General features: G+C 45.7%; 1 protein-coding gene across 1 annotated transcript in view; it reads right to left on the reverse strand.

Annotated features, from left to right (window-relative positions):
• The window catches only part of LOC110531049 (piezo-type mechanosensitive ion channel component 2), a 220,057-nt gene that overhangs the window by 113,383 nt on the left and 95,716 nt on the right, over nt 1-10,958 (reverse strand). Inside the window, exons 9-13 of the mRNA XM_090182937.1 lie at nt 9,655-9,783; nt 7,830-7,865; nt 7,517-7,646; nt 4,291-4,493; nt 633-863 (exon numbers count right to left, since the gene is read on the reverse strand). Coding sequence (XP_090039063.1) covers nt 633-863; nt 4,291-4,493; nt 7,517-7,646; nt 7,830-7,865; nt 9,655-9,783 — 729 coding nt within the window. The remainder of the gene's footprint in view (nt 1-632; nt 864-4,290; nt 4,494-7,516; nt 7,647-7,829; nt 7,866-9,654; nt 9,784-10,958) is intronic.

Below are 10,958 nucleotides of genomic sequence, written 5' to 3' on the forward strand. Positions count from 1 at the left end.
AGACAACAACAACAAAAAACACTTTCAGCATTTCTGTGAGAGAAACACAGACAGACAGACATAAAGATAGAGACGATCATACTTCCAATCATTAGCATAAGACATAGATTTTATTGTGCCTCAATTTATAGGCAACTCAGTTAAGAACACATTCTTATTTACTGCCTAGGAACAGTGGGTTAACTGGCCTAGGAACAGTGGGTTAACCTAGTCTAGGAACAGTGGGTTAACTGGTCTAGGAACAGTGGGTTAACTGCCTTGTTCAGGGGCGGAACGATAGATGTTTACCTTGTCAGCTCAGGGATTCAATCTAGCAACCTTTCGGTTACAGGTCCAACGCTCTAACCACTAGGATACCTTCCGCCCCTCCCCTCTAACCACTAGGATACCTTCCGCCCCTCCCCTCTAACCACTAGGATACCTTCCGCCCCTCCCCTCTAACCACTAGGATACCTTCCGCCCGTCCCCTCTAACCACCAGGATACCTTCCGCCCCTCCCCTCTAACCACTAGGATACCTTCCGCCCCTCCCCTCTAACCACTAGGATACCTTCCGCCACTCCCCTCTAACCACTAGGATACCTTCCGCCCCTCCACTCTAACAGTTTCTTCTTCTAGGTTCCATTGAATTACCTTGGATCCCAGTTCACTGAAGGGCACGTCCTTCTTGAGGAAGAGTCCAGGTACGGGCTCCAGCAGCTCAAAGCTCCAGATGTACTGCAGCACAATGAGCAGGTTCCCGTAGAGCACCATGAAGGGAGAGGTTAGCATGGTGTAACGACGACGGTCCCTCACCATCCACAACATACACGACCACATCAGGAACACAAACGTCAGCCAGCTAACATACGTGATGCTCCACGCCTGGGCACAGAGAGAGAGAGAGAGAGGGAGAGAGAGAGAGATGGGGAGGGAGAGAGAGATGGGGAGGGAGAGAGAGAGAGAGACGGGGAGGGAGAGAGAGAGAGAGAGGGAGAGATGCGGAGGGAGAGAGAGAGAGAGTGAGAGGTAGGGAGAGAGGGAGAGAGAGAGAGAGAAAGGGAGGTAGGGAGAGAGAGGGAGAGGTAGAGGGTGGGGAGAGAGATATGGGGAGGGAGAGAGAGAGGTAGGGAGAGAGAGGAAGGGAGAGAGGGAGAGAGAGTAAGAGGTAGGGAGAGAGAGAGAGAGAGAGAGAGAGGGAGAGAGAGAGAGGGAGAGAGAGAGAGAGAGGGAGAGAGAGAGAGGGAGAGAGAGAGGGGGGGGGGGGAGCAAATGCCACAAAACCTCAGAGTCTACAATTCCTCAGAAAAACGTAGGTAGGGCCAAGTATGATCACGATCACAAAACAGTTTATTGGAAGTTAAAGTTGATTTACTGTTTAACAGATAATTGTTTTTTTTTTAAATGAGGCGAGCGAATAAAAATATAATATATGAACAAATTTAATTTATTTAATTGTAAACAATCTTAGTACATCACCTAGCGACCTTACCAAGAGGTTTTAGTGTTTTAATTATTTGTAAAATCGTAGTGAACTTACCAAGAGGTTTTAGTGTTTTAATGATTTTGGAATGACAGTCACAGGGACCAGTCCTGGTCAGGGTACCCCTCCTAAGGCTCCCGAGTGGTGCAGCGGTCTAAGGCACCGCATCTCAGTACAAGAGACATCACTGCAGTCCCTGGTTCAAATGCAGGCTGTATTACATCCTGCCATGATAGGGAGTACGATAGGGCGGTGCCCAATGCTGTCCGGGTTTGGCCGGGGTTAGCAGTCATTGTAAATAAGAATTTGTTCTTACCTGACTTGCCGTGTTAAATGAATGCTAAATACATTTTTCTTTAATTAAATGACACTGGTGTCAGAAGTGGTATAGCACCATTGAAATCCCGGCTGAGTTTTAGGCAGAAGTGAAAACTTCTTAAGGCTAGGGGGCAGTATTCGGACGTTTGGATGACTGAGGTGCCCAAAGTAAACTGCCTGCTACTCAGGCCCAGAAGCTAGGATATATATATTTGGATAGAAAACACTCTGGAGTTTCTACAACTGTTTGAATGATGTCTGTGAGTGTAACAGAACTTATTTGGCAGGCGAAACCCAGAGGACAAATCATCCAGGAATTTTTTTCTTGAGGTCACTCTCTTTTCAATGTGTTTTCTATGGGGATCTAGATTTCTAAGGCACTTGCTTGCAGTTCCTATCGCTTCCACTGGATGTCAACAGTCTTTAGAAATTGGTTGATGTTTTTCCTTTGAGAAATGAAGAAGTAGGGCTGTTCAGAATGAGGGTCAAGTGAAGTGTACTGTTTGTTAGAGAAGCGTGACCTGAAAGCTCGCTCCACGTTGTTTTAATCCGCTACTGAGCAGCAGTTTATCCCGTCTCAAATTGTATTGATTATTTACGTTAAAAAAATACCTAAAGTTGTATTAGGAAAGTTGTTATAAAATGTCTGGATCAAGTTTACAGGTAACTTATTAGATCCTTTGTGGTCATGTTGCGCGAGTTGGAACCGGTGTATTTTCTGAATCAAACGCGCCAAATAAATGGACATTTTGGAAGAAGAAAAGAAAAGAAGGAATTTATCGAACAAAAGGACCATTTGTGATGTTTATGGGACATATTGGAGTGCCAACAGAAGAAGATCTTCAAAGGTAAGACATGAATTATATCGTTATTTCTGACTTTTGTGTCGCGCCTGGCGGGATGAATTATGATTTTCATGTGTATGTTTGCTGGGGTGCTGTCCTCAGATAATAGCATGGTTTGCTTTCGCCGTAAAGCCTTTTTGAAATCTGACACTGTGGCTGGATTAACAAGAAGTTCATCTTTAAACCCTTGTATAATTTATTAATTATTATTTTGAGTATTTCTGTTTTTGAATTTGGCGCGTTGCTATTGCTGGGTGTTGTCAAATCAATCCAGCGCGCGAAGGGATCACTAAGAAGTTAAAATTCATAGATTAAGATCATTTTATTGGTCAACACAACGTCCAACCGAAATTTGACTTCCGATTTTAACCCAACCCCCCCGAAAAGACACACATACATAATTTTGTATAATTTATATGCTAGCTGAAATATATAACAGTCTACTGAGGTAATCAGACATATTCATACTCTCACGAGCTGCTTTTCAGCTTCTAGTCAACTTGAATTTACATTTAACACATCTTTTTTTAGACAGCTGAAGCAAGCACAACACATTTTCTTCAGGAAATGTATCTTTACTTAGTTTAGTCATATTTATCTACCTTATCTACCTTAGAAAGTGTTGTCTTCAGGCTGACTAGCATCTACTGAGTTAAAATATCCCATACATTGGATCCCAAATTAACTTGAAATATCTACAAAACAGGTTTTGCAGTCACATAATCCAAAAAGGAAGGCTACAGCTATTATTTTTTTCCCCAAAATTAGAGTTTGTGATTCACAAATAACATTTTTTTTTATTCACTTGAATAAAACCGTAATCGATTAAACCGTAATTTAACTCAATTCCAACTTCTACAATGAGAAAGTGAATAGTTTGTTTCGTACATAATAATCATTCATGATTCATATGAATTAAATTAATCGTAAAAAAAAAGGATTGGGGGAAGAAGTGTAAAGCTTGGCATTTGTTTAACAGTAAATCAACATTGTTAGGCCTTGTCAGATGACATACAGTATGCTTTCTTTAGCCTTGACGTGAGCACAGTCACCAGATGGACCTAAGTCACCCGAGGGACCACAGTCACCACAGTCACCCGTGGGACCACAGTCACCCGAGGGACCACAGTCACCCGAGGGACCACAGTCACCCGAGGGATCACAGTCACCCGAGGGACCACAGTCACCCAAGGGACCATAGTCACCCGAGGGACCACAGTCACCAGAGGGATCACAGTCACCACAGTTACCAGAGGGACCACAGTCACTCGAGGGACCCGAGGGATCGCAGTCACCCGAGGGACCAGAGGGACCACAGTCACCACAGAGACCACAGTCACCACAGAGACCACAGTCACCACAGGGACCACAGTCACCCGAGGGACCACAGGGACCAGAGGGACCACAGTCACCCGAGGGACCACAGTCACCCGAGGGACCACAGTCACCACAGTCACCAAAGGGACCAGAGGGACCACAGTCACCACAGTGACCACAGTCACTAGAGGGACCAGAGGGACCACAGTCACCAGAGGGACCACAGTCACCACAAGGACCACAGTCACCCAAGAGACCAGAGGGACCACAGTCACCAGAGGGACCAGAGGGACCACAGTCACCCAAGAGACCAGAGGGACCAGAGGGACCAGTCACTGTGTTTACTCACCATCATGGCTATGAGAGCACAGATATAGCTTTGCTTCATAATGAACCTGAACACTGTTACTACAGCATTCACTCTGCCCTCCTTCTCCTCCTCCTCCTCCTCCTCATCGCCCTGTTCCTTCTTCTCCTCCTCCTCCTCCTCCATCCCAGCAGTCTCTCCTCCCACTGTTGGATTGACGTCATACACACTTCCATTCTTCTTCTCTGTTTTAGATATAAAGATAGAGGGACCTCGTTATTTAGTAGAGAAATATTAATGGGGTCTTTTTGTAGTCACAGGCTTAAATCTGATGCAATTTGTTCTGTGAGATCATCTTCATGAAGCTAATGTCACGTTTTGTGAATTTTGAAGCATTTATGATTTCAAGCACATAAAGGCTTCATAATTCATGAATTAGAGAGGTAGAGAGACTGTAGAATAAAAACGTATAATATCTCCTAAGCCTGTGTTAACCTCAGACCTTATTTATCCCAAAAAAAACATTCATTTCACCTTTCATTTGCCCATTAATTTCCCCATTCGTTTCCCCATTAATTTCCCATTTAATTTCCCATTTAATTTCCCCATTCGTTTCCCCATTCATTTCCCATTTAATTTCCCCATTCGTTTCCCCATTCATTTCCCATTTAATTTCCCCATTAATTTCCCCATTTAATTTCCCCATTAATTTCCCCATTTAATTTCCCCATTCGTTTCCCCATTAATTTCCCCCATAGTGCACTACTTCTGACCAGGGCCCTATGGAGTGTCATAAGGAATAAGGATATAGTGCACTACTTCTGACCAGGGCCCTATGGAGTGTCATAAGGAATAAGGATATAGTGCAATACTTCTGACCAGGGCCCTATGGAGTGTCATAAGGATATAGTGCACTACTTCTGACCAGGGCCCTATGGAGTGTCATAAGGATATAGTGCACTACTTCTGACCAGGGCCCTATGGAGTGTCATAAGGATATAGTGCACTACTTCTGACCAGGGCCCTATGGAGTGCCATAAGGAATAAGGATATAGTGCACTACTTCTGACCAGGGCCCTATGGAGTGTCATAAGGAATAAGGATATAGTGCACTACTTCTGACCAGGGCCCTATGGAGTGTCATAAGGATATAGTGCACTACTTCTGACCAGGGCCCTATGGAGTGTCATAAGGATATAGTGCACTACTTCTGACCAGGGCCCTATGGAGTGTCATAAGGAATAAGGATATAGTGCACTACTTCTGACCAGGGCCCTATGGAGTGTCATAAGGAATAAGGATATAGTGCACTACTTCTGACCAGGGCCCTATGGAGTGTCATAAGGATATAGTGCACTACTTCTGACCAGGGCCCTATGGAGTGTCATAAGGATATAGTGCACTACTTCTGACCAGGGCCCTATGGAGTGTCATAAGGATATAGTGCACTACTTCTGACCAGGGCCCTATGGAGTGTCATAAGGAATAAGGATATAGTGCACTACTTCTGACCAGGGCCCTATGGAGTGCCATAAGGATATAGTGCACTACTTCTGACCAGGGCCCTATGGAGTGTCATAAGGATATAGTGCACTACTTCTGACCAGGGCCCTATGGAGTGTCATAAGGAATAAGGATATAGTGCACTACTTCTGACCAGGGCCCTATGGAGTGTCATAAGGATATAGTGCACTACTTCTGACCAGGGCCCTATGGAGTGTCATAAGGATATAGTGCACTACTTCTGACCAGGGCCCTATGGAGTGTCATAAGGAATAAGGATATAGTGCACTACTTCTGACCAGGGCCCTATGGAGTGTCATAAGGATATAGTGCACTACTTCTGACCAGGGCCCTATGGAGTGTCATAAGGATATAGTGCACTACTTCTGACCAGGGCCCTATGGAGTGTCATAAGGAATAAGGATATAGTGCACTACTTCTGACCAGGGCCCTATGGAGTGCCATAAGGATATAGTGCACTACTTCTGACCAGGGCCCTATGGAGTGTCATAAGGATATAGTGCACTACTTCTGACCAGGGCCCTATGGAGTGTCATAAGGATATAGTGCACTACTTCTGACCAGGGCCCTATGGAGTGTCATAAGGAATAAGGATATAGTGCACTACTTCTGACCAGGGCCCTATGGAGTGTCATAAGGATATAGTGCACTACTTCTGACCAGGGCCCTATGGAGTGTCATAAGGAATAAGGATATAGTGCACTACTTCTGACCAGGGCCCTATGGAGTGTCATAAGGATATAGTGCACTACTTCTGACCAGGGCCCTATGGAGTGTCATAAGGATATAGTGCACTACTTCTGACCAGGGCCCTATGAGGTGTCATAAGGAATAAGGAAATAGTGCACTACTTCTGACCAGGGCCCTATGGAGTGTCATAAGGAATAAGGATATAGTGCACTACTTCTGACCAGGGCCCTATGGAGTGTCATAAGGATATAGTGCACTACTTCTGACCAGGGCCCTATGGAGTGTCATAAGGATATAGTGCACTACTTCTGACCAGGGCCCTATGGAGTGTCATAAGGAATAAGGATATAGTGCACTACTTCTGACCAGGGCCCTATGGAGTGTCATAAGGATATAGTGCACTACTTCTGACCAGGGCCCTATGGAGTGTCATAAGGATATAGTGCACTACTTCTGACCAGGGCCCTATGAGGTGTCATAAGGAATAAGGAAATAGTGCACTACTTCTGACCAGGGCCCTATGGAGTGTCATAAGGAATAAGGATATAGTGCACTACTTCTGACCAGGGCCCTATGGAGTGTCATAAGGAATAAGGATATAGTGCACTACTTCTGACCAGGGCCCTATGGAGTGTCATAAGGAATAAGGATATAGTGCACTACTTCTGACCAGGGCCCTATGGAGTGTCATAAGGAATAAGGATATAGTGCACTACTTCTGACCAGGGCCCTATGGAGTGTCATAAGGAATAAGGATATAGTGCACTACTTCTGACCAGGGCCCTATGGAGTGTCATAAGGAATAAGGATATAGTGCACTACTTCTGACCAGGGCCCTATGGAGTGTCATAAGGATATAGTGCACTACTTTTAACCAGGGCCCTATGGAGTGTCATAAGGATATAGTGCACTACTTTTAACCAGGGCCCTATGGAGTGTCATAAGGATATAGTGCACTACTTCTGACCAGGGCCCAGTTCACTAAATTTCCTCCTCACAGATATTGCGAGCAGAAACTTTCGCCCCAGTGTGTGTACAGTACAGTAAAACTCACCTGTAATGTTATTGGTTTGGTCCATTTTATACTGTGGGGTGGAGTACAGGTCCAGACCGACCGGTCTATTCTCCACCGAGTTTAGGGTGGAGATGTCACAAGACGTCCCGTTGGACTTTGCAGCCAACCCCTGTGGAAGAACACAACAACCATATGGACTAGGGTTACGGCCCAGAGGTTTTCCTAGTCAGGTCATGAGACCATTTGTTTTCAAGTGCAGAATAGTAAGTAACAGTGCAGAACATGTAGCAGTTGCGTCAAAAAGATAAGATATGCACATTGGTGATGCACTACAGTCTAGTACGGCACCTACCTCAGATGTACTGTAGCCATCCTGGGTAGAAAGCAGCTACAATAAGGAAAAAGAAAACAGGCAAGGAGAGGTAGAGAGAGGTAGAGAGAGGTAGAGAGAGGTAGAGAGAGGTGGAGAGAGGCAGAGAGAGGTAGAGAGAGGTAGAGAGAGGTAGAGAGAGGTAGAGAGAGGTGGAGAGAGGAAGAGAGAGGTGGAGAGAGGAAGAGAGAGGCAGAGAGAGGTGGAGAGGAAGAGAGAGGTAGAGAGAGGTAGAGAGAGGCAGAGAGAGATAGAGAGGTAGAGAGAGGTAGAGAGAGGCAGAGAGAGGCAGAGAGAGGCAAAGAGCGGTAGAGAGAGATAGAGAGCGGTAGAGAGAGGTAGAGAGAGGTAGAGCGAGGCAGAGAGAGGTAGAAACAGGTAGAGGGAGGTAGAGAGAGGTAGACAGAGGTAGAGGCAGAGAGAGGTAGAGAGAGGTAGAGAGAGGCAGAGAGAGGTATAAATAGGTTGAGAGCGGTAGAGAAAGGTAGAGAGAGGTAGAGAGGCAGAGAGAGGCAAAGAGAGGCAGAGAGAGGCAAAGGGAGGTAGAGAGAGGTAGAGAGGTAGAGATAGGCAAAGAGAGGTAGAGAGAGGCAAAGAGAGGCAGTGAGAGGCAGAGAGAGGTAGAGAGAGGTAGAAATAGGTAGAGAGAGGTAGAGAGAGGTAGAGAGTGGTAGAGAGGCAGTGAGAGGCAGAGAGAGGTAGAGAGAGGTAGAGAGGCAGTGAGAGGCAGAGAGAGGTAGAGAGAGGTAGAGAGAGGTAGAGAGAGATAGAGAGAGGTAGAGAGAGATAGAGAGAGATAGAGAGAGGTAGAGAGAGATAGAGAGAGGTAGAGAGAGATAGAGAGAGGTAGAGAGAGGTAGAGAGAGGTAGAGAGAGGTAGAGATAGAGAGAGGTAGAGAGAGAGAGGTAGAGAGAGATAGAGAGAGGCAGAGAGAGATAGAGAGAGGTAGAGAGAGGCAGAGAGAGGTAGAGAGAGGTAGAGATAGAGAGAGGTAGAGAGAGGTAGAGATAGAGAGAGGTAGAGAGAGGTAGAGAGGCAGTGAGAGGCAGAGAGAGGTAGAGAGAGGTAGAGAGAGGTAGAGAGAGATAGAGAGAGGTAGAGATAGAGAGAGGTAGAGAGAGGTAGAGATAGAGAGAGGTAGAGAGAGGTAGAGAGGCAGTGAGAGGCAGAGAGAGGTAGAGAGAGGTAGAGAGAGGTAGAGAGAGGTAGAGAGAGACAGAGAGAGGTAGAGAGAGATAGAGAGAGATAGAGAGAGGTAGAGAGAGATAGAGAGAGGTAGAGAGAGGTAGAGAGAGATAGAGAGAGGCAGAGAGAGAGAGGTAGAGAGAGATAGAGAGAGGTAGAAAGAGGTAAAGAGAGGGAAAGTACATGGCCCTCCAGCTATGTGGTCAAGGGAATGACATTGCTGATCTAAGGATTCCTGTTTTATCTTTCAACCAATAATCAATAGTTTATAAAGCATCGAGGTGAATTTACCCCCCGAAGTGAGTTAAGGTCATGGAGTGTTATACGTTATGTAATCTGGGTCATTTATTGCTGAACAACGCTTCACAATCTACCCGATAATCAATAGTTTATAATGCATTAATAAAGTATTCATTCTGAAATGAAGCAAGGTCAGAAGTTTTATAATGGTTCATCCTAAGTTTCTCTCCTCTGTCCATTGGTGAGCCTTCCACCACAGCTTGGCCCTTTTACGATGTATTGCTGAACCTTCTTCCCGATGATCAATATTTTCTAACGCATTAACACCACAGGTGAGATAAAGAGAAAAACCCGAGCGTTATACGAGTCAGGATCTCCTACGTTTCTTTCCTCTGTGCGTTGGTGAGCTTTCCACCACAGCTGTCTCCTCTTGTCCGCAGAGTTCCTGGTGCCGTTCCCAACCACCTCCTCCTCTTCCTCTCCGTCCTCTCCCTCCTCGTCTTCATCCTCCTGTTGTAAATAAAGGAATTCAAACAACTGTAAATCTCAGATGTATTACCTAATATCTAGTGAACAATCTACAACACGGTCCGATTGACAAGTGGAAATCTAACATCTACAGTCTGTTTGATGTGACTACCTTCACCATGTTCTACCAGAAGTACAGTACAGAACCTACATGACAGAACCTAAAGGACAGAACCTACAGGACATAACCTAAAGGACAGAACCTACAGGACAGAATCTACAGGACAGAACCTACAGTACAGAACCTACAGGACAGAGCCTACTACCCAGGACCTAAAGTACAGAACCTGCAGTACAGAACCTACTACCCAGAGCCTACAGTATAGAACCTACAGTACAGAACCTACTACCCAGGACCTAAAGTACAGAACTTGCAGTACAGAACCTACTACCCAGAGCCTACAGTATAGAACCTACAGTACAGAACCTACTACCCAGGACCTAAAGTACAGAACCTACTACCCAGAACCTACAGTACAGAACCTACAGTACAGAACCTACTACCCAGAACCTACAGTATAGAACCTACAGTACAGAACCTACAGTACAGAACCTACAGTACAGAACCTACTACCCAGAACCTACAGTACAGAACCTACAGTACAGAACCTACTACCCAGAACCTACAGTACAGAACCTACAGTACAGAACCTACTACCCAGAACCTACAGTACAGAACCTACAGTACAGAACCTACTACCCAGAACCTACAGTACAGAACCTACAGTACAGAACCTACTACCCAGAACCTACAGTACAGAACCTACAGTACAGAACCTACAGTATAGAACCTACAGTATAGAACCTACAGTACAGAACCTACAGGACAGAACCTACAGGACAGAACCTACAGTACAGAGCCTACAGTATAGAACCTACAGGAGAGAACCTACTACCCAGGACCTACAGTACAGAACCTACTACCCAGGACCTACAGTACAGAGCCTACAGTATAGAATCTAGAATAACATTCCTATTGGGACGGGGTGATGAGGTGGGACGGGGTGATGAGGTGGGATGGGGTGATGAGGTGGGACGGGGTGATGAGGTGGGACGGGGTGATGAGGTGGGACGGGGTGATGAGGTGGGACGGGGTGATGAGGTGGGACGGGGGTGATGAGGTTGGGACGGGGTGATGAGGTGGGACGGGGTGATAC

This window comes from Oncorhynchus mykiss, chromosome 8, assembly GCF_057628025.1.
Source record: "Oncorhynchus mykiss isolate SJ-2025 chromosome 8, ASM5762802v1, whole genome shotgun sequence".
Taxonomy (NCBI): Eukaryota; Metazoa; Chordata; class Actinopteri; order Salmoniformes; family Salmonidae; genus Oncorhynchus; species Oncorhynchus mykiss.